Raw genomic sequence first — 27,145 nt, 5'->3', positions numbered from 1 at the left:
ATCTGATATTAAGATTTTCATAATGCTGTTGCTTATACATGCTTCCTCACCTTGTTCTCCTTTTATCAATATAAATACAATTTTTCTCTCCTTTTAAGCAAAAGGCTAGAATTTCTTTCCATTCTACACAAGCTAAGCCTAGAATACCTGCAGTTACCTGAAACACTACTAACAAAACCTCTACATTTTACAAAGAGTTGGAGGCAAGATGATGTAAAATTCAAATATAAGTATATGAAAGCCAAACTAGCCTTTGGATTGCTATGGATAATTCTTTCTGTCCCATAAAAGACTGGTAGTTCATACTGTTTTTCATACTTTAGTTGCTGGGATTTCATACCAATTATGGCATTTATTTAAAGTAACAAGCTATGTGAGTCCATCCAATTTCCAAGAACCCTATTGCCACAGTTCATTACAAGCTATGATTAGGGCAGGATTACATTGTTAATGTGTGCAGGTATTCTGAATATTACACCTACCTTTTGTGTGTAGCTCTCCTTTCTGATTACCTAGAAGTTGTCTGCTTATATTTTGTCACCTCAAATCTTTACCAACGAGAAAATTCACACTTGTAAAACAGACATGCTGTTCTGTTATAGTGAATCAATGGCTTTGCTCTCAGTCCTCTTTCTGTGTGTTATTAAAAACAAAAGATTTTCTACATACTGCATGAGTGTTGTTGCTGATTAAAAGTTTGCATTGGGGTTTGAACTGAATCCTCAGCATAAGAGAGAAGGTCGTTTGCTGACTGGTTGCAACTTTATGGCATGTTTCATTGAAGTTGGAGGTGAGAGGGGAAGACACAATGGTGGGTCTTGGTATCCTTTAGGAGAAGGATTGGGTGATGGACTAGAGTTTGGTCTCCAGAAGACTTGAGTTTTATTTTCTGGTGCAAGCTGGTGTTGGCTTAGACTATGTTAAGATGCTCAGCTGAATTTTTGGCCAACTTGTGATATAGATTTACTGTTCTGATTAGTTTGTACCATCCCTAGAACATGGCTTAACTTTCCCATTAGCCATACTTGCATTAAGAAATCTTGTCGTTAAACAGGGTTTACATCCAAAACTCATTGCTCCATTTTCAAATCCTACAAGTCAGCAATAGTCAAGTTTGCTGTGGCTCCTTGAAGGTGAAGGACAGCCCATAGGACCCTGCAACAGCTGCAGAGGCTTGTTAACCAGCAAGGGCTTGTGGTCATAGAGATTTGGCAGGTTAATTCACATGAGAAACACTTTTGTGTTTTAGGTGCAAGAAGTGTAAATCATAGGAGGGTTTTGGTTGTAAGGGGCCCTAGAGGTCATCTAGTTGCAACTCCGCTGCCATGGGCAGGGATACCACCCACTGGATCATGAATATATAAGTAGGTATATCCAGGCATGAAGTGGTTTCCCTTTCTACTTAAATGCAATCTTCAGAAATGAGTGCACTGCCCCATACAGTCCCTTTGTGAAGCTCTGAAACACTGGATTGGGAGTATGGTAGCAGGGTGTTGTGGTTTGACACTGGCCCAGGGAGTCCTTCCCCTATGAGGAGTCCTTCCCCTGTGAGACGGTGGGGTCCCTCCCATGGGAGACACTCCTCCACAAACTTCTCCAGTGTGGATCCAAATCTCACTAGCAGCAGTCCTCTCAAAACTGCTGCAATTGTGTGTCCCTCCCACAGGCAGACAGTCCTCCCAAATCTGCTGTGGCGTGGGTCACTCTTCCACGGGGTGCCATCCTCCAAGGACAGGCTGCTCCAGCCTGGGAGCACGGCCCTCTCTCCACCGGGTCTCCCACTGGGCCACAGCCTCCTCCAGGCATCCACCCACTCCTACATGGCCACCTTCCCCACGGGCTGGGGGTGGATCTTTGCACCCCCCATGGATCCCCAAGGGCACAGCTGCTTCACCATGGGCATCACCATGGCCTGCAGAGCAATCTTGATTCCAGCACCTGGAGCACCTCCTCCCTCTCCTCCACTGACCTTGGTCTCTCCGTGTTGTTTCCCTCACATGTTCTCACCTCCTCCTCTTCTCTGGCTAGAAGAAAAACTGTATGACTTTGTTTTGTTTTTCTTCTTAAATATGTTATCACAGAGGTGTTACCATCATCTCTAATTGGCCCAGCTTTGGCCAGCAGCATGTCCATGTTTAGAGCCATCAAGGATTGGCTCTGCTGGATGTGGTGGAAGCTTCCAGCAGCTTCTCACAGAAGCCACCTCTGTGGCCCCCCTGCTACCGAAAACCAGGCTGTGCAAAACCAATTCACAGGGGAGCGGCATTTGCCACACTCATAAGACAGTACACAAATGACAGATTGGAGCTGTGTCCGTCACTCGAATTTATCTGCAATGGAAACCTGATGCAGATAATCTAAACAGGACACTTGCAGAAGATTTTTTGTCCCTATATTGCTGCAAGATTGAGACAGTTTCAGTCCAAGTGAAAAGCCCTCATTCTGAGCCCTGTATTAACATATTTTTCATTTCTTTCTTTCCAAGTTGACCAAACTGAAAGCAATCTGCCTCAAATTTCAGAGTCAAGATTTTGTGCCAACATTAGCTATAAAGTGGGTCAACTATTCAAAGCTGTAATTTATGTGAATATGGGATTTGTACCAATTTGTTGTTATCTAAAATGACTAATGTTTCATAAAAACAAATTTCTGCTTGTGGATTGCTCTGAGAGTGGCAAATACTGCTTTTCTACCAGTGTGTCACTCACTACTTGTGGGTGACTGGTGAATTCAGCCAGGCAGGCCTGTCTCATTCCTTGGGCACTGGTAGTTGAGGTGCAGAAAGACATGGTTGCCCTTGAAACAATCCAAAAACGAATTGGAGTAATTTCTGGAGTGAAAGAGGAGCGATGCCAAGATGGACTAAAATATTTTTTTAGGTCATCTGATGTTGTTTAGGGAAAAAAAAAACCACTTTATAATATGTATTTGCAACCATAAAGCCCCCCCAGACTTTCCTCAGGGCAGGAGACAGTTGATTGTCAGGCTTCTACTTGTTGAACTGATCAGTGTAATAGTGAGAGGTCCAATTCAGTGTTAGCACCTCTCCTAGGTGAGCTTTACCATAGATTTGGTCATTTTGTATCCCCCTGGGGCTCACCAGGCACGGGACTGCAGGGAACATCCCGTGCTGTGGTTCTCACCCATATGTGATCTATATGCTCTCCCTCTCCCTTCCTTTTCTCATGGCTTTCCGCCTTGGCAGCAAAGCTCCTTGTTTGTTGTGGGATGAAGCCATCTCCCAGTGGAGAGGGTGAGTCCTTGTGAGCCCCCTTTTCAGGGGTACCTGGACTGGCTGGGGTGGTCCTCAGTAGATTCTAACACATTGGCAGAGAAGCAAGAAGCAGATTGATGTACACTAAAAGCAAAGGACCTTTTGGCAAGCAGTCATTAGCTGCTGCTGAGTGCATTAGTCATCTTATGTCTTTCAGAAAGCAATCATTTTATAACAGAAAATTGCTATTTTGTTTCAAGTAGACTTAATTTCTATAATAAGAATAAAGCCCCTTAATTAGGGTTATGAAGAAGGAGAGTATCACATGCTTAATAGGAAGGGCAGTAGCTGCTAAACTCGGGGAGGAGGATGGGCTGTGGAAGGGATGATGGGGCTGCTGTGGCGTGGTGCCGGGTGTGGCCCTGCACCACGGTGGCTGCACGGGTGTCCCGCAGCCAAGGGGCTTGTGGGTGGAGAGCTGCTGTCCAGTGCCACTGGCACAGCGCTGGCGAGGTGTGCTTGGCCTCTTCTGGCAGCAGGGCTTTTGTCTCCGTGTGATGTAATCCCTGCACTTTACAGCCTGCCCAGTACCTCTGCCTTCAGCCACTGCTCTGAAAACCCTGCTTTTTGCCAGGGAACTGGGGTGGATATTGTGCAGATTTGGCTCTGGCAGAAAAACAAATTTTGATCATTTATGTTCAGTTAATGTGATTTTGAAACTGGCTCAGCTATTGATACTACCTTTGTTGCTAGCATCCCGTTGCAGGTGACCACCTGTAGTGTGTCATTTCTTGGTCTCTTCGTTCACCATTGCAAGTTAATTAAATGATGCTTCCACGTCTTTAGTCAAGTCCTCTAATTAACGTGTACCTCAGCTGATATTAGATGGAGCGGCCTGTCTCTGGTAACAGTAGGGCGTGTTCCCGTGGAATACACTGCCCCCGAGGGGGACGGGAATAGTGAGGGGGTGTGAGCCGCCCCGGTGGGGCGAGAGAGGGGCTGAGAGCATCCTGCACACATTCATTGTCAGCCATCACCACCTAGTGGCAAAAAGTCTGGATTCATCTGCCAGTTTATATCACTTGCAAAACTATTTTTGCCTAAAACCTGAATTTTCAAAAAGGGTACTCATTTGCCGGTCTTTTCCTGGACTCATACCAGCTTTTCTCACTATAGCTTTTATAACTATGCAAGATTTTCTTCCGTGCAGAGAATCACTTCTGCCCACTGCTAACTGACATCTAAGCTGACTCATATATGTTGTCTCCTGGACACCTCGAGTGTGGCTGCAGTTAAAATGGAAGTGTTTTATTTACGATTTACTCAGGAAGTGAACTGCCTTTGACATCACCCAGACTCACATACTCAGATTCACAGCACCAATCCTGAAATCCACAGAGATGGGTATCTGTGATGTAGGTTTTCATCTGCTTACATCAAAGGAATAGAAACCCCTGTCCCCAAAGTAAAAGATAATCTGGTTCTTCTATGTCCTTTAGTGGTGTACCCTAGAAAACAAAGGTGATGATACTATGTGGTATTGAGGTGTGAAGGGCACCTCCATTTCCTCATTAAAAAGTGGTTAGCAAAACTAAGAACTTACTGAAGGCCACTAAAAGAATAAATGGGAATAGAAAGTATATTGCTGTCCTGGTCCTTTCTTTAGCACAGGCTATGTCTGTTTGAACTGCCTCAGTTGCATCTTCACTTTCATTCTCCCCACCCATGCTTCTACAATCTTAAACTTACGCCTCTCCCCTGGCAAATGTTCCTCCTTGTTCACTTGGACTCAGGATTTTGTCTTCTGCTTGTTGCACTCAGCTGCTCCCTTGGAAGGGAGTCTACAGATGAAATCTGGATAATGTCTGGCAACAACATTTTCTTTAGAAAGCAACAATAAAACTTGTCACCGACAGCTCAGTGTACTCACTGTGGCAATTAAATAACTGACAATGGAGTTATGGCTCCTTCATTTAGTTGTAATTATTCTTTTAATTATTTCCTAATGGATAAAATGTTTAATGCCCTTAAGAGGTATGTTGGCAAGGTGTTTGCTGGCGGAGCAGTCTCTGCCCCATCACTGAACTAGTTGGCTCCCAGCATTGCTGAAATACTCCTCTGCCTCTGGGGGACCACAGAAGGGTAGGATGAGCTTGTGTGGGCTCAAAAACTGTCCTCTGAGATAGTCCCTCTGTGCCTTTTAAACCCTGTTTTAAAGCTGCTGTGTGCAAAAGGGTTTTTCAACCTATCCCCATGCCGTCCATTACCCCAAATCTTCCTAGGGTTGGTGGGGAACCTAGGCTGGCTTGGGAAGTGCACAGCCACACTGGCAGCCACAGGAGAGTCATGATCCTTGTCACAGAAATGGGTTCAGCTCCCATAAATCCAATTTGCTTCCCCTGCCATTGCCAGGCTTGGGTGATGCCTAATCCATCCCTTGGTTCCTCAGGCTAATCCCCACAAAGGGCTTCTGCCCGGGGGTGGCCGCAGCATAGCTTGGCACACACACCATGGCATGCCCTGGCAGCATGCAAAACCAGTGACTTCCACGTGCTCTTCTTAAACAGGTGCCTCACAAAGCTCAGGAGGGTGGGATAATTAAACCATGCCATATTTAGGAGGTAATCTCTGTAGCCTGGATCTCAGAAGGGTTGGTAGGCAAGGCAGGCAGAGAAACAATTACAGACTCTGCTGGGTACGTTTCTTAGCATGAACCTTGTGGGTTTGGGGTGATGCTGATTCATGATAAAATATTCCAGTTTTCCTGCCTGCTTTTTTCTTCCCCATGAGAAACAATTTTTAAAGTATCTTCAAAGCCTATTATTTTCTGCAAGGAGAAAAATTTTCCGGAAATTTGCTATAGACAAATAGTTCTGTGACACCAGAAGTGATTTTTCAGGGAAAGGAATATATACAATTCCTGGACTAGCTTGCTGGTAGTTTTATTTTGAAAAGTTTGTTTTGGGGCTTCTCTCTAATAGCAATAGAATATTAATGTAGAGTAAAATCAAAGCAAAACCAACCTTTTTTTGGTTGTTTTCTTGACCCTCTCCTAGTGTGTACACCTGAGCATGTATGTGTGTTGTTCATCTGACCAATATTCAGCCTTCCCTCTCTTACAAAAGCACCCCACTCAGTGCTGGCTGGTGGGAGATAAGAAATCCCTTCAGGAGCAAGGGTCTGTGACATCTGCCTGATCTGTACTTCAACAAAGGGCAAGTACCATGTGTGTAACATTTGTTGTGAAAATACTTGTAAAGTGTAGGACACTCAGCCAAGGTTACCCTCGTTCTCCAGCTGAGGGGTGATGGGCTGCAGATGTCCTCTCAGAAACACACCCCTCTGACCTTTAGTCAGTCCACCGCCTGTTTGCCAACAGGCATGAGGAGCACGACTGGCGACGGGCACACTTGTCCCCTGGGCAGCGCAAAGCCATCAGAACAAGTGGGAATGTGCCACCTTAGTGCAGCAGCTGCCCACGGGCTGCCACAGAAAGCATTTTGCAAGTGTCTCTGGTGCCATGCAGTGACTTGTGAGCAAGCTGAAGTTCAGGGAACACACCTGCTGCATGAGCCTTCTCTCATGTTAAAGGCACTGAGTTGGTAGAACAAAGGAAGGAACTGGGGAGGGAAGCAGACAAAAAAATCAGCACAGTTCTGTAAAGGAAAGCACTGCTGTGGAACTGGCTGACAGTCAGTGGGGTGAGAGTCCAGCAGAACTGCCAGCACCCAGCCAGCTGCCATCAGTCACTGAGCAGAGACAGGAGACAGCAAGGACTGGGGGCACACAGAAATCCCTCACTGCTGACAAGCCCCCACAAGCACAGGTTCCCACTGTAAGGCAAGTATGTATGGCCTGAACAAATACTATGAACAGAGTTTGGGGAGTTTCTTGGAAACCCTAGTGCTAAAGTCTACTACTTTGAAACTAGTAATTGGGCTGCAAAACATGTGTGTAAAGTGTGATTTAAAGACTGAATGTGTCAGGCTGAATCTATGATGATGTTCTGTAGGTCAAAGCCCCAAAAAAACAGCAGAGCAGGCAGTAATGAGGCCCCCATCCTTTCACTGCTGCCTTATATGTGACTCTGGCTTTCCCTCATCTCACACCAGCACACACTAAATTCCTCCAACCTGTCACATTTATCTTTGAAAGTGACTTCTCTAGGAAGTGGAGTATCTCTCTTCCTCTTTCCCTCTCAGCTCTTCCATAGCATTCTAATGAACTCAAAATCTGTTGTATATAGTTTTCCCCATGCTTTTATGAAAAATTCAAGCACTTTTACCTTCTTGCAGTGCGATGCTAGGACCAAGACAGTGAGAAGGGAAAAGCTTGTCAGACCAATGACTGCATTTAATTTATGCTGCTTGTTTCTCCTTCTCCTTAGATGTACAAATGAACATTCAAGAGATCAGAATAAAAAAAGCATGGCTAGATAGTGGGTGGCATTAGCAACAGAATGGGAAAGGACATTTTGTTTGTGTTGCAGCAGGATCTATTTTTAAGAGCTTCATGTAGTAAAATCTCTTCTGGGATTAATTTTTCTAAAAAACAATAAAAAATAATGCTCAGGCTCACTGCAGAGAGCACTAAATAGTCCACTCCAGACACTTCAGACAGGATGTATGAAAACAATCAGCATTAGTCTGAGGTAAGAACAAATAGAGGCAACTATCTGATGACGCAGAGTAACGAGAGAGAAGAGCTGGTTTTTGCTCAAGTAGCTTGAAAGAGGCAGTGGCATTGGACGGATTATTAGGGATGATAGAAGTGACGATTTGTTTGACCCAGTACCTGCTCTAAATGGTGGCCATCTCTTTGAATAGGAATATGCCATTGAATAGTTGCAGTAACTCTACTTGAAACAAAACAAATGTGTTCAGATCTCCTCAGAGTAGGGGGAAGCTGTTCTTACTACTGAGTCAGACCTGGGGACAGGGATCAGATGTCATTAAGTGCTCTGAAAACATGCTCTCTCTTCAACTGGCAGGAGCATCTCAAAGTGATTGGGTTTTTCTACATATAGCTCTAATTAAAGGTCTGCCTTTCAATTAGTCTCTTGTTTTCCTGCCCTATAATGTCATATGTCAGTCAGAACATTTTGTTTTAAGCAGAAAGCTCGCCTGTAAAGGCCCAGCCAGTACATATACTGCTCTGAGATATTTTTAGTAATAAGTGAGGTGGGATTAAAAAGATTCATATGGGAATGAGGTATCCAGGTCCTAATGAAATTCACTTTGATGTGAGCATACAACCTATTAAGGTGCCTGCAGAGATCTCAAAGGGCAAAATATGGGAACTCCGCTTCAAATTAATTTTCAAAGGTGAGAGGTCAACTTTGTTAGAACACTTTCAGATGTAAAAAAAAAAAATTAATTGACATTTAAAAACAAAAATTAAAATTGACAAGTCCCCACAGGCTAAAGCTGGTTATACTCAGCCTGGTGCAGGTACCTATTCCTCTCAAATATTGTCTCTGTTAATGAGATAGGAACCTGGTTTCCCCATGGGAAAACCTCTCTTTCCAAGTCTAACCAGGGAGATACCTGATGAAATGATGGCTCTGCAACTGGCAGTGTGTGAATGAGACACCATCACTGACATTCCCTGGGAACGCCTCCGCCCTTAATTTCCTCTGCCTGACCCTTCCCTCCACTCCCCCTGCCTGTGCTTTGGGCAGGTTATCTGACCCTGTGGGTCAGCTCCAGAATGATTTTCAAGCAGCATTACAGTAGGAGAGCAGCAGGTGACACATGTGAGCTGTGCAGGCAAGATGGAGCAGCTGTCTGCAGGTTAATTGCTGGGAAGGGTCACAACCCAACTTCACTGCCATGCTTTATGTGAGGGATAAAACAAAGTCCAAGCTGCTGCTGCTTGGCTTTTTCTGCGCTGCTTCAGAAGCTTTTGTAAGAAACAATGTATTTGACAAAGTCAAATGACACAGTAACTGAGAAATATATCTTTATTATTAGAATGTTTATATTCTAAAAACTTTTACTTGGGATTACAGTATAATCCAATTTCTTTCTAATTAACTAAACTGGCATTTGTTTAGCAAGTAAGTGTAAATTAGGCTTTGAAAAGTTTAAAACCATGCAACTTCTCTTACTCTTTTCCTCTCCCAAAAGGAAAACTCACAGTCAAGATTTTGGCATGATAAATAATAAAATAAACATCTCATTTGTGAACTAGTAGTTGCATTTAACTTTGGTGACTAACAGAGTTGATAGACATTTAAAAATAAAAATATGCTTTCAGTGTCAAGTGGCTAAAGAAATGAATTAATATATTTTACTTTATTATCTAATGTTCACCTTTGTTATCTTCAGAAAAGGTCCTTTTTCGGGTTTGTGGAAGGATGTGGGAAGCAATAGAAAAAAATCTTAAGAATGCTTTAATTTTAGCTTGCCTATAAAAGTTGTTGTAGCACACAATCTGACCCAAGCCCATGCAACACAATGAACAACTCCTTTTCACCACACACAATGCCTAGCATGAGGCCAAGTGTGGCCTTGTGACATAGTTAAATAAATATTGAAATATTATTACAACCTAAATACCTGAATTGTTTTTACACTGTGACTTTCTACGGAAACAGTGTTGAGAAACTTTTAAACATATATTTGATTGTTCCATATACACTATTTAAAATAAAAGTGAGGAATAATACTTTTTCTTCTCTCTGCTACTTTCTGGGAGCTCTGTATACTGACAAATGTATGACATCTGTAGTTACCTGATCCTAACTGACTGATTGGTTATCTTCTGCTTTAAAAATATTGCAACTCAGGTGCTTATTGCAGCAGTAATCATAGTGATACACTGTCTTTTAATACTCAGTTCTGCTTACAGACATAGTTATAAAAAATGAAAAACATTTTCACAAATCTTTGTACACATACTATAAAAATCACCTTCCACATAAACAATTTACATCTGTTATGAGGGTTTAAAAATAAATCACATAGACCTGTCTTCACTTATCCTTTCTTTTTCTTGAGAAAACAAATCTCATCAGTAACATCATCAGGATGTTCATATCTGTAAACATGGTATGAGGATTCATGTTACCAAAATACTGTACACACAAAAAATCATCTTGATAAATAAATTCTCTGATAAATAAGGATCCTTTTAATTGGCACAAACCAATGTAAACATATACATTTGTGTTCTGCAGTCATCTCTAGCTGCCTTGCACTTGGGTTCTTAGCTCAAAGTCAGTGATCTCTCAGCCCTGTAAAGATTCTTCAGAGATAAAAATGTGAAGGATTTGGGGTATAATCATGGTTAATTTGGCCTCTCATGCCTGAGACCAAGCACAGACATAGAATGCAATGCCATGCAGTAACACACTGCTTTGGCCTGTCACTTGCTGCATGCACCACAACTGATAACCTGCTGCTGGCACTTGGCACTGAAATTCCTCCTCTGGCCCAATTTGTCCTGTGCTTCTCAGGGCAGCTTCTGGTCTCCTTGCAAAGGGACACCTCAGAGGAGCCCAAACTTGTACCAAATAGACAACATGGCTGCTGGCAGGATGAAGTAGTTTGATGTATTTCATAAAAGATGGCAATGTGCTTATAGCCAAAAACCCAGGACAGCAATCTAGTGCTGTAAACAGCCTTCAAACGACTTTGAGTAGGCCTTTTGCATCTAAGTATGTCTGTTAGTCACTGATCTTACACCTACCTAAGCTGAAAGATTGAATATTTTGGTGCTGATTAAATGGATTCCTCTGAACTTCAGGAATAACACAGATGGAAAATAAATTACCAGTTGGTTAGAGCATGCTGCCACTAAAATAATTAAACACACAGCCACAGTACTGCCCAGCAAGATAACTGCAGTCATTTAAAATAAGCTCTATAAATGACTAAATAAATAAATAAATAAATACATGAATAAATAGAAAAACCTCCATGTAAACTGAATAAAGTGTCACTTCTTTTATAGCGCCCAAAGAGGCAATGTTATAACTAAATAATATAAAACTTCCATATGTATATATTTCTATATATTATATCTGATATGTTTTGGCATGGCCAGATGGATAGGGAAAAGTAGGATGACTAACTTTGTTCAATATTTGTTGTGTTGCAGCCAAGTTCCTGCGTTGCTGTATATTGCTCACCGTTCCTGTAGCGGTTTGGCCTTCTTACCCATCTTTGATTTTGCACTCACTTTCCTGGCAGAGCAGACTGGCTCACCCTTCTTTTGTGCTCTCCATATTTCTCTTGGGCAATCAACAGGTTCATAGAAGCATTTCACTGGCTGCAAGCTGGCTTTTTCATCCTTTGCTTTTTTCAACAGGATCCTTCCTTTTTGAAAGGAATGAGGCTTTGCATCAGGGATGTTATATGAAGCGTGTTGACTCCCTCGGCTCCTGAAATTAATAATAGTGATTATTAATAACTGTTATTCAGTCTTGCAAACTGACAGGTCCCCAAAATACTCCAAACCTTTACATTTTTGAAAACAAAAATAGTTTTGTTTTACAGAATGAGGCTGCATGTTAAAAAGAGAGTTGTAAGATGAATTACATTCCTTAGTATTCAAAAGCATTCCTCATTAAAATAACCCCTAGGTGTGTTACTGGTGCACTCTTCATGTGTGTTCATCTACACTTTATTCTGATCAGCATTCTGCTGATTTTGGAGTGCTGAGACCTTACTGAGGTCTGTACTTGCTGATCTGCAGGGATTTTAAAGATGCACATGTTCACATTCTGCAATCCCTTGGTCTTTGGAAGAGCACACAGCACCAGTAAGAGTAGAAAGTAGGCGTAGGAACTGTAGGGACTTTTTTGTGTAATCTCAGCGCTGCCCTGGACTGCACCCAGGCCCCAGGGAGCTGCTGCTACAAATGGCCAATAGCTCAGGAAACTCTGTGCTCTGCCTTTGTGCTGACCACCCACCCAGGAAACTTTAGCTTCCCTTTTAGGCTTTGATTTAAAACAGAAGAAAGGGGAATACAAAAACTGGTGAAAGAAGGGTATGAAAGCTTAAAGGCCAAAGTAAGATGAATTCTTTGTTCTCTCTGTGATGGTTCAAGCCCAGGAAGATTTGCAGAAATTGGTGAGTTCAGGTGGAGTGACAGCAAAGTGTCCAGTGCTGCAAAGGCTGAACCATGCACTCTGAAATATTACATCAAAACTGCAGTTCCACAGTTTAGCTAAGATCATTATAGTCCCTTTTAACATAATCTTGAAATGTTTTACAGCAGATACATGTAGTGTAACAGCAGAACTATGAATGTAAGGCACCAGGTCATGTCTACCCAGCTCCTGTGACTGAAGTGAAGAGCAGATGTGCTGATGTATAAGTTGATCTCTTAAGGGATCCCATAGGGCTGTTTTCCATAGCTGTTATTTCTGAAAACCATATATCTGTAGTATTACTTCTTCTGAGAGTTAAATCATATTGCACACTTGACAAAGCCAGTTTTGGAAAAAGTTGTGGTTACTCATGTGTGTACAGTGTAAACCCTCTCCTGCTCTTTAGGAAGATGATAAGGGTGTCACGGAAGTCTGTTGGTAGGAGGCAGTGAGGGCCATCTGACATTGTAGAAACTAAGATTTACCTATGTAACAGCATTACGTGGTTGGCAGGTTTGCTAAGCTGATTTCACTAGGGGGAGGTTTAGGGGGCTGAAATGCTGTGCAGGTCCAAGCTGGAGCTTGCAGGCATTGTGCCATCCTGGCCTGGTGCAGGCCTGGGCTCTGACCACTTGCTGGGGTTTAGGAATGACCTGTGTAAATGCACAAGTGTTGGCCACTCCAGTTTACCATCAATTCTTGAGTACTGTTTTTTACAGTCCATTACTTAAGATAAAGATGCAGTGCTCTGTTTTTCTCACATGTTGTTACAGTGAAGAAGCAACATCATTTATTCCCAAAGCATACACAGGCATTATTGCAGGTGATGTTAGGCAGTTCTCTGCTGCACTGAATGAAGCTACTAAAACCAGAAGGTCAAGGTCAGTATGATCTGAGGGGCTACCTAAAGGGGCTAAACTGTACTTAAATTGAATGACTTTATGGTAGAGAAGATGGATGTCTGACCCCAATCCACAGTCAGGGTAAGAAAGTACCCAAGATGGAGGAAGATGCAGGTCACTGCATGTGAAATGCAAAGCTGCCAGCTCCAGATGCAGGAAATGCTTTTTCACTGAAAGCAGCAGATCTGTAACATAAGTGACTGTAAGACAGTCTGAACCTCTCCTCACATATATTCCTAATCTGTTGTGAATGGAGAAGGATTGGTGGTGATGCAACGGGAAAAAGTCCTGAACTTGTGTCCCCACAATGAAAGGCTGCCCTGAAGAAGGGTGCTGTGCCTGACTGCCACTTGGCCAAGCAGCACGTGATGCTCCAAACCACCTACTGGGACTCCTGACCGAGTCACAAAGACACGGGAGACCAGCCCAATTAGTTCTGCTGCTCCCAGGACAGCTGCTTGAGTAACCTGAGATTGTTAGTGCCCATGCTTTGTCAGGGCACTTGTTTGGTTATAAGATTGTTACTGTCAGTTAGGAAATGACAACTGTCTCTCTCCTACCTATAGAAGGTTAAAGACATTTTCAACTGAAACTTGGACTGTGTAAGCCAAAGAGATTCTACTCCTGTAGCTTTGCAATAGGCTATTATAGTCAGCAGGAAGGAGTAATTTGTTTAACAGAAAATTAGCATTCTTTATTTTCTTTAGAGAATATCTGATTTTAGTTTAGTTTTAGCAGAAATCTATTTTTCCTCATTATATGATATAAATATGACATGTAGGTCATGTTGTAACATGTTTATAACATGACCACATGCAGGTCCCAACCTCTAAGGTGAAATGTAAAAGCAGGAATTTGAGCATGTCGACTTAGTGTATTAAAGTTAAAAAAAAAAAAGGAGATATACATACAGGCATCTGGGTTTCTTATTTAATGAAATGTCTGTAAACTGCAATGAAAACAAAAACAGGTTATTACTATTAAATTTTCAAGTAATTAAAGTACAAGGATAAAATATACACAATCTTTAAAATTGTATTTCCATTCTCACATGCTGTTAAAACTAGAACATTCAGGAAAGAATCCAAAGAAGTCACCTCTTTTACAGATTATTACTCTTCCATCTTATGAACATGTTTTTAAAATTCATAATGTGTGAGTTGTTAGTGGTTGGATTTTTCCCCATTATTTTTATTTTAACTATAATCAAAGTAACTTGCTAAAAAAGTGTGGGCTGAACAGAGATCTTTCACATTAGATTAAACAGTATGGATACAATGAGAAGTAATTATTGTGTTCAAGATAATTAATAAGGGCCAGTGGCTGAATAAGCTGAATGAAATTAACTTTCTCTCAGATCCTTTAATTTTTCAGTGATTCATTTCATTTACACAAGTGGCTAGGAAACGCCAGCTACAAGCCCTTGGCTCTGCCAGACTTGCACTGAAGGCTGGAGGGTGAGGACACAAGCATTTTTCTCCCCCTCCTGCAAATCCTGAGACCAGCTAGGGACAGCATAGCTTCAATGCCAGGCCAAATTTGCATGACTTCATTTTTCACAGCAGTTTGGTTCACAGTGTGGAAACACTTTGTCTAGTCCCTCTTTTGTGGGGGTCAGAAAAGGAGGTGTTTAATGCCAGCTCATTTTAAATTGATTTTTTTTTTTTAATACTAAATAGGTCCTTTGTATTGAGTTCTCATCAGAGCTTCTACACTGAGCCTTTGAATATCATTTAATGAAGTCACTGAGACAAGCAAGTCAGATTTGGCACCTGAAAATGATTATGTTCTTGTAAATGTTCCTTCTGTCCACACTTTGCAGATGGATTTTTGCCCAGCCTGACTTTCCTTGTAATTTATCTTGGTTGGAGTCTGGAGCCACCTCATGGTATACTTTCCTGTACCTCCTGAAGGTCAGGATGGTCAGTATTTGGATGGATGACCTTAGAGGAATGCTGAAGTCACCCAGAAATCAGGGCAGGTGCCTTAAAAATTAGAGCCTTCCCCAAGGGACACTGCTGAGCCTGGCATCACAATAAACACATCCAGAGCAAGAGAGAGGATTTACTATTGAGGCCCATCTGTACAGTGCCCCACAATCTCCTCACAGATACTGAGATGCCTGCACTGGATTTCAGCTCATCTATGTTTATTCAGGTCTTACCTAAAGCTTGCTGTCTTCCAAGTAGCTCTGGGAACCTTTCCTTTCCACCACTGCATACCTGTTCAGTGCTGTGCATGATCAAATGCCTTCTTCTCACATCCCAGGGTGAGCAACTACTTAGCACAGGCAGCACAGGGTATTCAATTAAACTGAAATGTTCCTTGGAAGTCCTGTGCCTAAAACTTGTCATATAAATATAATGTATTGTAGGAAAATACTGAGTTTAGGTATTAAAAATAAGGGCTATTAAAGAAATAATGTATTTTTAAAAGTAATGTTCTTGGATTTCTAATCCATGGGATATACACCTGTGGGAATCTATTCACCATTTTTCTAAGAGTCCCATGATAGGTAACTACCAAAGGCAAGATGATTTGCCAGCAAGCTGATGTGTCACCTATAGGGACCTATGTCTTTCCTGAAAATCTTCAGGCATCCCAAAAAGACTGCCAATTCACATTAAAAAACGTGTTCATGGCAAAGGCAACAGCAGCAATAGCCAAAGCTGGAAAAAAATTTAAATATCTATCAAATATTTCATTACTCTCTGCTCTCCCTTTACAATCTTTGGCTATTGCTGCTTTTATGCTCTCAGCTCCTTTCCCTCATGTAAAGTGGCAGTCTAAAACACAAATAAAACACACCTAAAGAAACATTTCACAAATGCACTTCTGCCTGCAGTAGCGCTTAGCCTGAGCCACTGAGCCCACCCATATTCAAAGCCCAGAACTCTGGCTCCAGGGGGAGGGTGACAGCACAGGGAAGGACTCTGCTGGCTTACCACGTGCTCGCTGATGTCAGTGTGGTTGCACACCATCTGCTGGTTTTGGTAATATTCTAGCTGCCTTTCTGCCAGATCCACGCGCTGCAACAGGTTCTCGATGAAGTGCTGGAGCCTGGCTTTCCCCCGCACTTCTTTTTCTGCTGCTTCTTCCAGGAAGTGGTTGAAAGTAACAACTTCTCTGCAAGATGGAAACATTGCAAAGAGGCCACATTTAGATAACAGCAGGTCCCTGGTCTCACCGTTGTCAAAAATTACTAGTGCTTCTCTAGTTTGTCATGGTGATAGCCTGTCGTGCTAATTACTGTCCTCCACCATTATCAAAAGATTTCCACTTTTTTGTGGACAAAGTGAAGATCTGGAAGCCTGAATGGTGAATTTAGGTTTATGAGCAGTGGGTTTGGGGTGGGGTTTTTTCACTTTATTTGGTGTCTTGGAATTAGTCTTTAGTGGACCACAGGGTAGAAATATCATTAAGCATCACCTCTCAAAGTATCTGGAGACAGCTCTATCTGCTTCTCTTTTTTTACTTAACTATGAGAATATTAGCTCTGAAACATGAAGAGAAACAGATGAATTCCCAATTTTATCTTCTCATTTCATCACAATCTAATAATGGTCACTTAATGTTGCTGCTGGGGTGGTTCCTAACTCAAAAGAGCTACTGTGGCAGTTCAATTTAATTTTGGCTGCAATCCTGCAAGTATGTCCAAGTGTGGTGTTATGACCTGGAGCCAGAGGGATCATGGTAGATTAACAGATTATCTACAGATTATAGACTAAGGAGTACATGTGTGGGAAGAGCAAGTTTTAGGTAAGGAGTTTAGGACTGTGTCTTGTCTGGTAACAAAACTGGAAGAAACAGAGAGCACCAGTGACTGTGAAAGCTCCCAGCTGAGACACTATTCATTTCTAAGTTCTCTGCATACTTACTATCAGTACTCAGGACACCACTTGGACCTCCAGTATCAGAGGGCTATTTGGGTGAAAGAAGTTTGGCTATAGATTGAAGCATATATTACAAAAGAAGACAAATCCGAACATGTAGGACTTCCCTGGTTAATAAATGCCTGGATAAATATATTTTACTCTGCCAGCGAAGCCATGTTAATTTTTGCTTTGTACGAAATGGGTGGGAGTTGAGAGAACCAGTGCTTGCCAAATGAGAAAGGGCATGATTGCTCAGTAGAAATACATTGCCTGAGGAAAAAGCATTTTAAGTAGAAACTATGAAACAGTTTGTGGCAGAAATAACCTTTCAGAGCTTAGCTTGTTTATAACAAATCCAAAGTTTCCCTGCATTTTGTTGTTTTAACTCAGCATAGTTGTAGTTAATTGGTCCAATGTAATATAGTTGTTTCAACAGTAAGCAGCTTTGTGCTAAGTCAGGCATGAGTGGTCAGCCACGGAAGTTCACCACCTAGGATTCAGGCTGAGCAGAGTTCTGTTTGCATGGCTGATCTAATGGTAGGAATGAGGTAAAAACAAGGACATATTGTTTGGATGAAGAACATGGATGCATATTAGTTTATATTAACTCACCCATAAAATCTGGCTTAGGAAACAGAGAGGTAACTTGTTTGTTGAGCTCAGCTAATCCATTTCGAGGCTCTCAACAGTTTTAGTGATTATTAGCTTGCCCAGAGCAACCTGATACTAGAGAGCCACTGAGGAATGCTTAGGGAGAAGCCAATTTAAACTCATAAAGGTCCTTTTTAGGGCTTTATTGTCACCACACTAACTTCTTTGACTTCATGATGGTTTTGGGTTAACATAGGAACAACTTGAAGTCCTTGCCATTTCATCAGGGACAGGGAGCTCAAAAAGACAGCAACTCAGCAGGTTGGCTCCAAATCCCTTTTGGTAAGGAAGAGCTGTGCACAGCCTGGCAGGCTGCTGACCCTCCAGTGGGAAGGTGGGAGAGTCCCTGCTGCCAGCCTGGGACACCATGAAGATATCCCTCCCAGGGAGTCAGTCAGCTTCTGAGTTTTGCTGCAGCAGGAGGCCACAAACATGAGTACCTGGCATTTTTTTAAAAGGGTGATAGTTTCAAGAATGCTAACATTTGTAATTATCTCAGCAAAAGTAATTAATAATAATTCATTAACTGCCTGTTCTATGACCCAAATACTCACCAATAGATTTTCCTTTCCTACAAATATCTCATTAAAATGCTGTAAGGAGGCCAGGGGGGAGCAGAGTTTATTTTCAGGAAGATCTAGATGGATTATCAGCAGGAGAAGAGACTCATAATGTCAATAAATTCCCTAGTATTGTCCTTGCTTTCTAGACTAAAGAAAACTTGGCATCCTACATGCCATTAATTGTAGGAACTGTTATTAGCAGCAGTAGTAGCATATACATAACTTCTCTCTGTTTAGCTGCCTCTGTACAGCCTAAGAACCTACCTTTAATAACTTAAATCTAAAAATTTTCCTTTGGGCTGAAATGCACTCTGTAAATTCCCTTTGGAAAGACAGGAGCCAGAACACACCCACACATTAGGGCTCTGTCACATGCCTTGCACTGATAAGCAGAGCTCTGTTAGTTCAGCTACTTTGTTTCCACTTCATTCTCATCTCTCAGAAGAACATCAAGCCCTGAGGAGTGACTGCTAATAACTCTCTCTACTTGCTCCAACACTTCTTCCTCAGAGAGCTCACTCCATGAAGGGAGTTCCCAGAATTTTTACCCTCCTCCCACTGTGAACAATAGGAAAAAGGTTCAAAGAACTGTAGCTTCCTGCAGCCGCTGTTTATCTGTCTAACTGTCCTTCTTGTCTCTTGTAGTTTGCCCAGACTTTTTCTTAGCCCTACTGATGATCCTCTCCCTTCAATTTCATTTCTGGATATCTGTGATGATTTTTTGCTTATGTTCTTTATTTTACGTTCAACTTATTTCTCCAGACCTCTGCCAAGTTTTTGAGGGTTATGTGACAAGATTTCTGTCTTTCACTCTCTGTTCTTATGCTTGTGGAAAGATGGATGTTCACAGAGGTCTGACACTGCTCTTCATGAAGTCAGGGGGAAGCTGAAGCCATGAATATTGTGGGGCCCACTTGGTAGAGGCATAAACCAGAGCACAGCAGCACGGGCCCACTGGGCTCTGTATCTTGACAGCACAGCCTTGTGAGCAGCGTTCACCTGAAACAGGAATAATTTTGTTAAAGTCTGGCTCAGACCTGAGGTGTTGCCCTTTCTAACAAGAGGTCTCTGCTACCCTGCACTGACTATTCTACATCTGGAGTACTTCTGTTATATTGAGGAAAGGTTATGTAGAGTTATTAACTCCTCCTGAGAGCTCCTCTGCTCTCAGCATCATCTCTTTACCACTCTGCTCTGCTCCTCTGCCCAGCACCTCCTGCACCCTTTCACCCAGCCCTGCACCCTGGCACTTGCTTATAGGGGTAAGCAACAGATCCTGACACTGTATTTTCTGAGTGGTGTAGATGATGCTCAGTGCACCCTAGATCTCTTAAATTTCTGTAATCTCATCTGTTCACAGTTTACTATACCAATACTAAGGTATACTTTATGCAAAATGTTTGTAAGGCTGTGACTGGGCAGCAGGGAGAAAGGTGGATTTCTTGCTTTGTCTTAGGGGGTGCTCCTGTCAGATGAAACCTTTCAGGAAGAGGGAATTGGTCCAGCTGCCTGGAGAGCAGGGGATGTATTGAGCTGCCAGCAGCAGGGTGAGGCAAGTGAGAGGGAAAGACAAGGGGGATGCAACCTGGGAGGTGTCCAACAGAAGCAGGAGATGCCTGTACTACCAGTGTCAGAAAGGAGCTCTTCCCAGAGCCAGAAATTTATTGCAGTACAGCAGGTACATCAGAGGTGTTCAGCTGAAAAAACAAGTGCAGGGGGAAGAACTCACTGTAAGTAAGAAAGACTTGCTGCCAAAGCTTTTCTTTTAATCTGACTCTGCCAGGCAGTTAACCTGTTACATACAGTTAACTAGACTTAAGTAGTTTGGCATTTTGCATCCCAACTGCAGCCTAGCCCAAAAACTTCTTTATGGAGGCTGTAACCATGAAACAACTTGAGATGTGGTAAATAAAGTTATAAATCATAGGCTGACTAGGTGACATTTATTCTTCTCCCTTTACCACCAGATTATTCAGCGCTCCTTTAGGATGAGCAAGCTGCAGTTCTTGTTTACTGGAGCAGTTGCCAGCACAGGGATCCTGGGATATGCTGAGTGTTTGTATGACTTTCAGCAGCCAAGCGTGTGATACACTGACTAGGTGCAGAGGGTGGGACAGCTCCAGCTCCTTAACACCTGACAAGAAGGGCTAATGAGTTCTCACATTGCAAGCAAGCCCTCCCACGGATGCATAGCGCTGGCCCCAGGACTGTGCACAGCAACACTGACACCTGCAGTGCTCTGGAGGTGGAGATAAGCATGAGGCTCCATGCAGGTTTTGCATCCAATATCAAATCACTTCAAAGAATTACACTTAGCATAACTCTGCCTAAAATCAATAGAAAACCAAGCACATTATTTTATCTGAAGGTGGGAAAATTCCTACCATAGTAAGTAGTAAAGTGATTTACTTGTCAAAATATTTAATATATGTATTCATTAAGTATTAATGCCACTGACCTTATGCATCACCCAACTGGTGTTTTTGCCTGAAGGCTGCTGTTATTCATTAGGTTGTGGTTTCACATTACCACACCACTAAAAGCACATTTGATTTAAGAGATTCACACCTCCTCCCTCAGAAAGTTATTGCACCCATTCAGTGGGCTGTGTTCTACATCTGAGCCCTGAATTTACTGGGGTGACACTGAAGATTTTAAGCTTTATTTCAGAGAGCCATTCTATGGGACAGTCATGCTAGGCTTAAACCTGTGCAGCTGCATGGCGGGGAGTAATCTCTTGAGTAGGAAGATGAAAGAAAACAGGAAAGAGGGAGCAGGATTACCTAAAACTGAGGGTGGAAGAACAATGTGTAATTGTAGTTGTACTCTGCTTAAAGCAAATCAAAACTGTTTTGTGGTACAATTTAAATCCCTTTTTAAAGGAAAGCTGTTCTAAATCACAAATTGCAGTGATCTCTAAAAGCCAGCTCTTAATGCCATTGTCAAGATGTTATCTGAACAGATAATTTCATTAATTGCAAACTTAAGGTGAAGCCACTGGCAAGAATAACTACTGCCCACAACAGCTATTCTGAATTAATCCTTGCATTCCAGGTTATGTCACAGCAGAGGTATGACCAGTCTCAAAACAAATGCATTAGATTGTTCACAGAAATTACTGCCAGAGATATGGCAAGGTACAACATTAATGATCTTACTCTGTGATTAGGAGACAAAGTGAAACTGTTCAAGTTACCATTGAAGGTAGATTCCAGCCGAAGACCATCACTTCTTACCCTGTTCAACTTACTGAAAATCAAACTCTACCAGTTTCAATTTTCTTACATAACATCCAGAAACGAGCCTCTCAGTGTCCTCTAGAAGTTAAGTTCATACCCGCTTTTTGTTTCAATGGTTTTCTTGATATCTTACTCAACAAAGTCTTATGCCCTTTGGGCATGCTTCTGTGTTATCTTTAAGATCACAGTGCTCACTCTGAGTTGCATTCTTCTTCATCAAACATTGAATAATCCCTTTCAGGGCACATTTTCTAATTAAATAATTCCTTTGCTCAGCAGCTCTGTGCTTAGAGTAATACCATTTCAACTACGTATTAGTATAGTCAGTGTTATACCTCCAGCTGTCCTACCCCTCAACAGAGTTCACCTCCACGAGGGCCTCACACCAGTATCAGCACATGCCTGCATGCATATTGGCACTGCCGTTTTTGTAAGGAAACAAAGAGAACATTTAACTAAAAAGGTATATTCATTTTTGTCTTTGTTGGACTGCTAAAGGCCTTATTTAAAACAAATTAAAAATAATCAACTGACAGTCTAAAGAAATAACCCCACTGATCCTACAAGCTCTTCAAATGGGCAGCCCTGTTCCTGCTGATGGTCTAAACCAACACTCAGATGTTTCAGGGAAGGTGTTTTCTTTTTTTCTCCTGCTAAGAGGAAAAGATTTGCAGCTACACTAGCTCAATACTAATGCTAATTTTAGGAAAAGTTATCCATATTCACAAAATTGCTTATGGAAAAAAAAATCCGAAGAAACTGATGAAAGCATTTATTTCTGAAGGTCAGCAAGTATCAAAGCTGTCCCTAAGGGATGCCTTTGACTTTACACAATCTGCAGTGAGAATTGCTTCTGCAATTTCCATTATGCAGTCTTGTTTGGCTTTCTAATCATCTGGACTTTTTCCAGAAATCAAAGCCAAAGTTGAGATCCTCCTTTTTTGAAGGACACTATCTTCTTAGCACACCAAGTAAGTTTTGAACACACAAAGGATTGAATATATAGACAGGTCTCAGAGTTTACCAATGGCCCATGAAAAAGCCAGACAAGTGTCACTGTTGTTACGAGTCATGAATTTTTTTCTCTTCTAGAGCACATCACCCAGTGCCTCCCTGCTGCTGGAGTAAAGCTAACTGTCCCAGGCATTTTTAAAGAATCAACTCTGAAAAGCTCTCTAGAACTATCAGTCCTGTTCTTACAAAGCATTTTTTAAACCTACCTTCCTTATCAATTTGCTAATTGTACAATGACCTTTCAATTGGAAAGCCAAACAGTACATTTTTCTATGGCACTATCCCTTGTTATCCCCCAAGATGGGAAATGGAGGAAACATCTAAATATGAAAAACCCAACACACTTCCAGTTTTTCCTAAGTGAATTCAACCTATTCTTTCACCCTGCCTACCCTCCCAGTGTCCTCAGAGTAACTTCAGAGGCAATGCTGTGGGGCTGGGCACAGACACAGGCAATAACATATTCTGACTGCTCTCCTCCCCCTTGGTACTCAGGGCTGCAATTTTTCCATCCTACCCACTACCATGCATTACACACATTTACCTTTAGAAATTAACACACTACCATGCAAGAGCTGTTCACTCATTCCTATTGCTGCACTCGCTTTCAAGTCTTTTTGTTGAAAGTGGATTCAAAACCCTAAAAAGCAATACCCTGTACTCTGTGAAGTCTCTTGTGAAGCTGCCTCTTTTGGTTAGTGTTTCTAGCCAAGTAACCTTCAGCCTTCCCTCTAACCCCAACTTAGGAGCCCCTTGTCATTTGTTTATGCATTCACCCACCTCCTTTTAAGACAAGAATTCTAACAACAGTCATCTGAGCTCCTGCCCCTTTCCTGAGCCTGGCAATGTACTAGTGTGAAGGACAATGTTTTCCCACTTCTCCTCATTCTATATTGCCTTTTCTGGCCTCAGAACACCAGCCTGACACCGCTGCTGGTAAGCAGTCTGCCAAAGAGCAAGTGGCCTCTTCCTTGTTCCTTTTCCTAATACAGTTAAAAATCACAACTTTAGCTGGTTTTTTTTCTTTTCAAAGATCAGCGTCCTTTGCCATCCTCCCATATCATAACCATTCTTTCTACCCAGATGACTCAATTGCCCCTTTCCTCTTTTCTCACAAGGTCATTTCTTTTACACCACTGCAGACCTTCGGGTTTGTTCCACTGAATGGTTTTTCTCTCCCAACACTCATGTTTCTCCTTTTGGGATCCTAGTCTTGACTTTTAAAAACACAATGTGCCTTTAGTTTGGGGTAAGATTCATGCCACTTAACTTGAGATACCTTAAATTCTGCATGTAGCCTAAGACAGCTGCTCAGTTGCTTACCTGAGGTCTCCTGGTAGTCTGCAGAGGGAAGAAGAACCTTCACAGAGCAATCCCTCCCCCTCCAAGATACTTTTCTAGAGGAAACAGGATGAGTCACACTGTGAAAGAACCCAGGAGTGCAGTCTGGCTAGATGGGAATACCAAAACTGCTTGAAACTATGTTATCTTCATGGCTTCCCTCCAGCATACTTTCAAATCTGTCTCAGTGACACTATTCAGCTTCAGCTTCACCTCAAGTCTTTCAATCTTCTTTTCCATGAGGATCACCTCATACTTTAAAATCAGAAGTTCTGTTGAATATCCCTTCCTTCAAGGAAGATCTGAGAGGCTCAAATCCCACCACCTTTATGTATCCCCTCTTCTGGAAAATCTATAGCTCTGCTTCAAGATAGATGGCTGTTACTGATGTGGGAGCTATCTCATCTTTTCTTTCTTATCCTTAGACTACAGGAAGGAATGATGAAAGCCCTCCAAACTTCCTACACTGAACTCCTACACCACCTTTCTTATTTCTTGTAAGATCAGTGTCATGGCAACTACCACTTATCTTCTTTTTGTAAGCTGTTGAATTGGTTTAGAAGCACACCAAGGCTCTTTATTTCCATTTCTCTAAAATAAGTTGTGTTGCTCTGAAAAGCCTGAAAGGTTTCAGCAAGTGCTGAATAAACTAAGTAGTTCATGTGTAAATTATATATCAGCTATCACTACATTTTTAATGGATGCATCACGAATGTATTTTTAGATGGCTTAGGTTAGTCAGAATTCTGGCATCTGCTTTCTAATCCCATATAAGTGATTCCTGTTCCACAGTTCTGTGTCTAAAACACGAGACATGAACTACTTGGACATGGCCTTTTCAACACTGTCTCCAGTAAAGCCTCGTTGATGCACAGGAGACTATGTTACTGCACAGGCTGACCATGGTGAGATGGCTTAGGGGAAAAGGTGCTATTAGGTATTTTCACATACTTCATCCAGACTTATCCACCCATATCTTCTTTAAAAGATGATGCATTAAAGGTGTCAGTGTAAATCACATTTGATGAGAGCGTCTACTTGTCTCTACCCCCATGAAACCAGAGGCCCAACACAGGCATTAGAAAGTGTAGAAGTTAGTCACTGGGGAGCCAAGCGGGAAAGCCACCTGCTCAGGGAGCTGTCCACTGCCTTGCAGGGGACATGGTCACATGGGCTAGAAATCTAGCAATACAGCGATCTGAAGCTGGTGAGCTCCAGGTCCTTTCATAATCAGCAAGCAACTGAGCCATTCCCTGCCTTCTCCCCCAAAGGCTGTCACTCACGCAGGAGCTGGCCAGCCCTCGCCAAACCATCGGCACTCGCCTCCCCACTTACTCCTCTTTCCGGTGAAGCTCCTCCTCGGACTCGCTGAGCCGCTGCTTCAAGGCTGCGATCATCTCCACCGCCACATCCACCTGCCGGCTCAGGGCCCGCTCTCGCCGCTGCACCTCCTGCTTCTTCTGGGACAGCTGCACGAACGCTGCCCGCACCTCCAGCAGCTCCGCCGTCTTCTGGGACAGCTCTTTGGTAAGCTTGTCGATCCGCTTCTCGATCGTTTTGTCCACGGCCTCTACCATCCTGTTAAACTTTTCTCTGACGTGTGCCTCGAAGGAGGCTTTGGAATCAGTGGCGGGGAGGCCGGGTTTGGAAACCTCGCTGGGAGACTCAGCCGACACATAGTTGGCCAGGTAGGAGCCGGGCCGCTCCGCTGCCAGCTCCCGCGGCTGCTCGCCCTTGCCGCTCCCGCAGGACGCGCCGCCCAAGTTCAGGTAGGGCCCCGCGGGCTGCGCGGCAACGCCGCCGGGGCTGCCCGGGCTGCCCTGGGCTGCGGGCTCCGGCGGAGACACCAGCTCCACGTCCTTCAGCGGGGAGAACAGGCTGCTCCTGGCCAGGAGGCTGCTCTCCTGGAAGCTGTGGCTGTACTCCAGGTGCACCCGCAGCGAGGAGAGGCTCCGGAACCTGGTGTGGTCGCCGCATCGCGGGCAGCGGAAGGGGAGGCTAACGCTGCCGAGCGGCTCCGGCCAGGGGTGCCCGCCTTCATCCCGGGCTGTCTGTTGCATTCCTCGCCGGAGGGAACAGCCCGTGTCCGCGCCCCACGGGGAAACTTGGGAAACTTTCCCGGCGATTCCTCAGGGGTACCGCGCCATCTCCGCCCGAGGACGCGCCCACCCGGCGCAGCGCTCCGGCCGTACGGCCCAGCCGGCTCCGCTCGCCTCGGCTCGGCTCCGCTCGCCTCAGCCGCCGCCCGGGCCTTGCCGGAGCGGAGCGGCGCCGGGCCCCGGCTCGGCGCGGGCCTCGGCCACCCGCAAGGTCGCCGCACTCACCCGACTTGTTGCTGGTGGCGGCAGCGGGGCGGCGTTTTCAGCAGAGCCGTAAATCAGCCCGCGGGGCGGGGCGGGCGGGGCGAGGATGCGGAGCGGGGAGCGGCGGGGACGCGGAGCCGCGCGCGGGGATGCGGAGCGGGGAGTGGCGGGGATGCGGAGGGGCGGGGATGCCCGGCGGGGGGTGCTGCGGGCGGGCGTGGGTGTCAGTAGCCGACGGGGGCACGATCTCGGGGCCGGAGTCTCTCCCCTCCCCGGAGCGACCTCCTCCTGACCGGCCTGCCGTGAGCACCTGGCCGGGGGCGTTCGCGGGGTCCTGTCAGCGCAGCAAAGCAGTGAGTGAGCTGCGCGGGGTGCGTTGGGGTGATGCTGAAGGATAACGCAATTTAAAGCACTTAAGCAGCAAGACAGGACTGGCACATGCAAATAAGTATAACCTGGCCTTGGTTTTAAGGGAATGTAATTATCTATGTGACTTTAAAACTATATTTAATAGCCAGCAAGTTTTGTGTTTTTTTCTTTTAATATGACCCCAATTTAGTCTCAATATTTAGGGAGGGGAAGCAGTCATAATAGTACTTCCATTTAGAATATGACAAATGGATGTCACAGACATATAGAACTGTTTGTGTTGACCTTCAAAGGCCTTCTAGTCCAATCCTCCTGCAATAAGCAGAAATATCTTCAACTAGATCAGGCTGCTCAGAGCCCTGTCCAATGTGACCTTGCATGTTTCCAAGGATGGGGCATCCACAACATCTCTGGAAAACTGTGCCAGTGTTTCACTGCTCTCATTGCACAAAATTTCTTCCTTATATCTAGTCTAAATCTACTCTTGGTCTAGACCCATGTGATTGATGTTAGACAGCCCTGCCAATACATCCTCTGAATAGGGAGATATGCTTCTTAACATGTTTTATGCCACTGA

At 43.6% G+C, this 27,145-nt stretch overlaps 2 protein-coding genes across 2 annotated transcripts in view; one reads left to right on the top strand and one right to left on the bottom strand.

Moving 5' to 3' along the window:
- Positions 1 to 9,162: 9,162 nt before the first annotated feature.
- ZNF365 (zinc finger protein 365) lies at positions 9,163 to 26,183 on the bottom strand. The gene is made up of 4 exons (XM_053948961.1): positions 25,232 to 26,183; positions 16,159 to 16,339; positions 14,125 to 14,162; positions 9,163 to 11,600 (listed from the first exon to the last, which is right to left on the bottom strand). The coding sequence occupies exons 1-4, from the start codon at positions 25,954 to 25,956 to the stop codon at positions 11,345 to 11,347; spliced, it is 1,200 nt and encodes a 399-aa protein (XP_053804936.1). The 5' UTR covers positions 25,957 to 26,183; the 3' UTR covers positions 9,163 to 11,344.
- RTKN2 (rhotekin 2) overlaps positions 25,344 to 27,145 on the top strand; it is a 52,447-nt gene continuing 50,645 nt past the window's right edge. Inside the window, exon 1 of the mRNA XM_053948959.1 lies at positions 25,344 to 25,423. The gene's annotated coding sequence lies outside the window, so the exon portion shown is untranslated. The remainder of the gene's footprint in view (positions 25,424 to 27,145) is intronic.

The sequence above is a fragment of the Vidua chalybeata genome, chromosome 8 (assembly GCF_026979565.1).
Source record: "Vidua chalybeata isolate OUT-0048 chromosome 8, bVidCha1 merged haplotype, whole genome shotgun sequence".
In the NCBI taxonomy this organism is placed as follows: Eukaryota; Metazoa; Chordata; class Aves; order Passeriformes; family Viduidae; genus Vidua; species Vidua chalybeata.
This window is presented reverse-complemented; position numbering and strand designations above follow the sequence as displayed.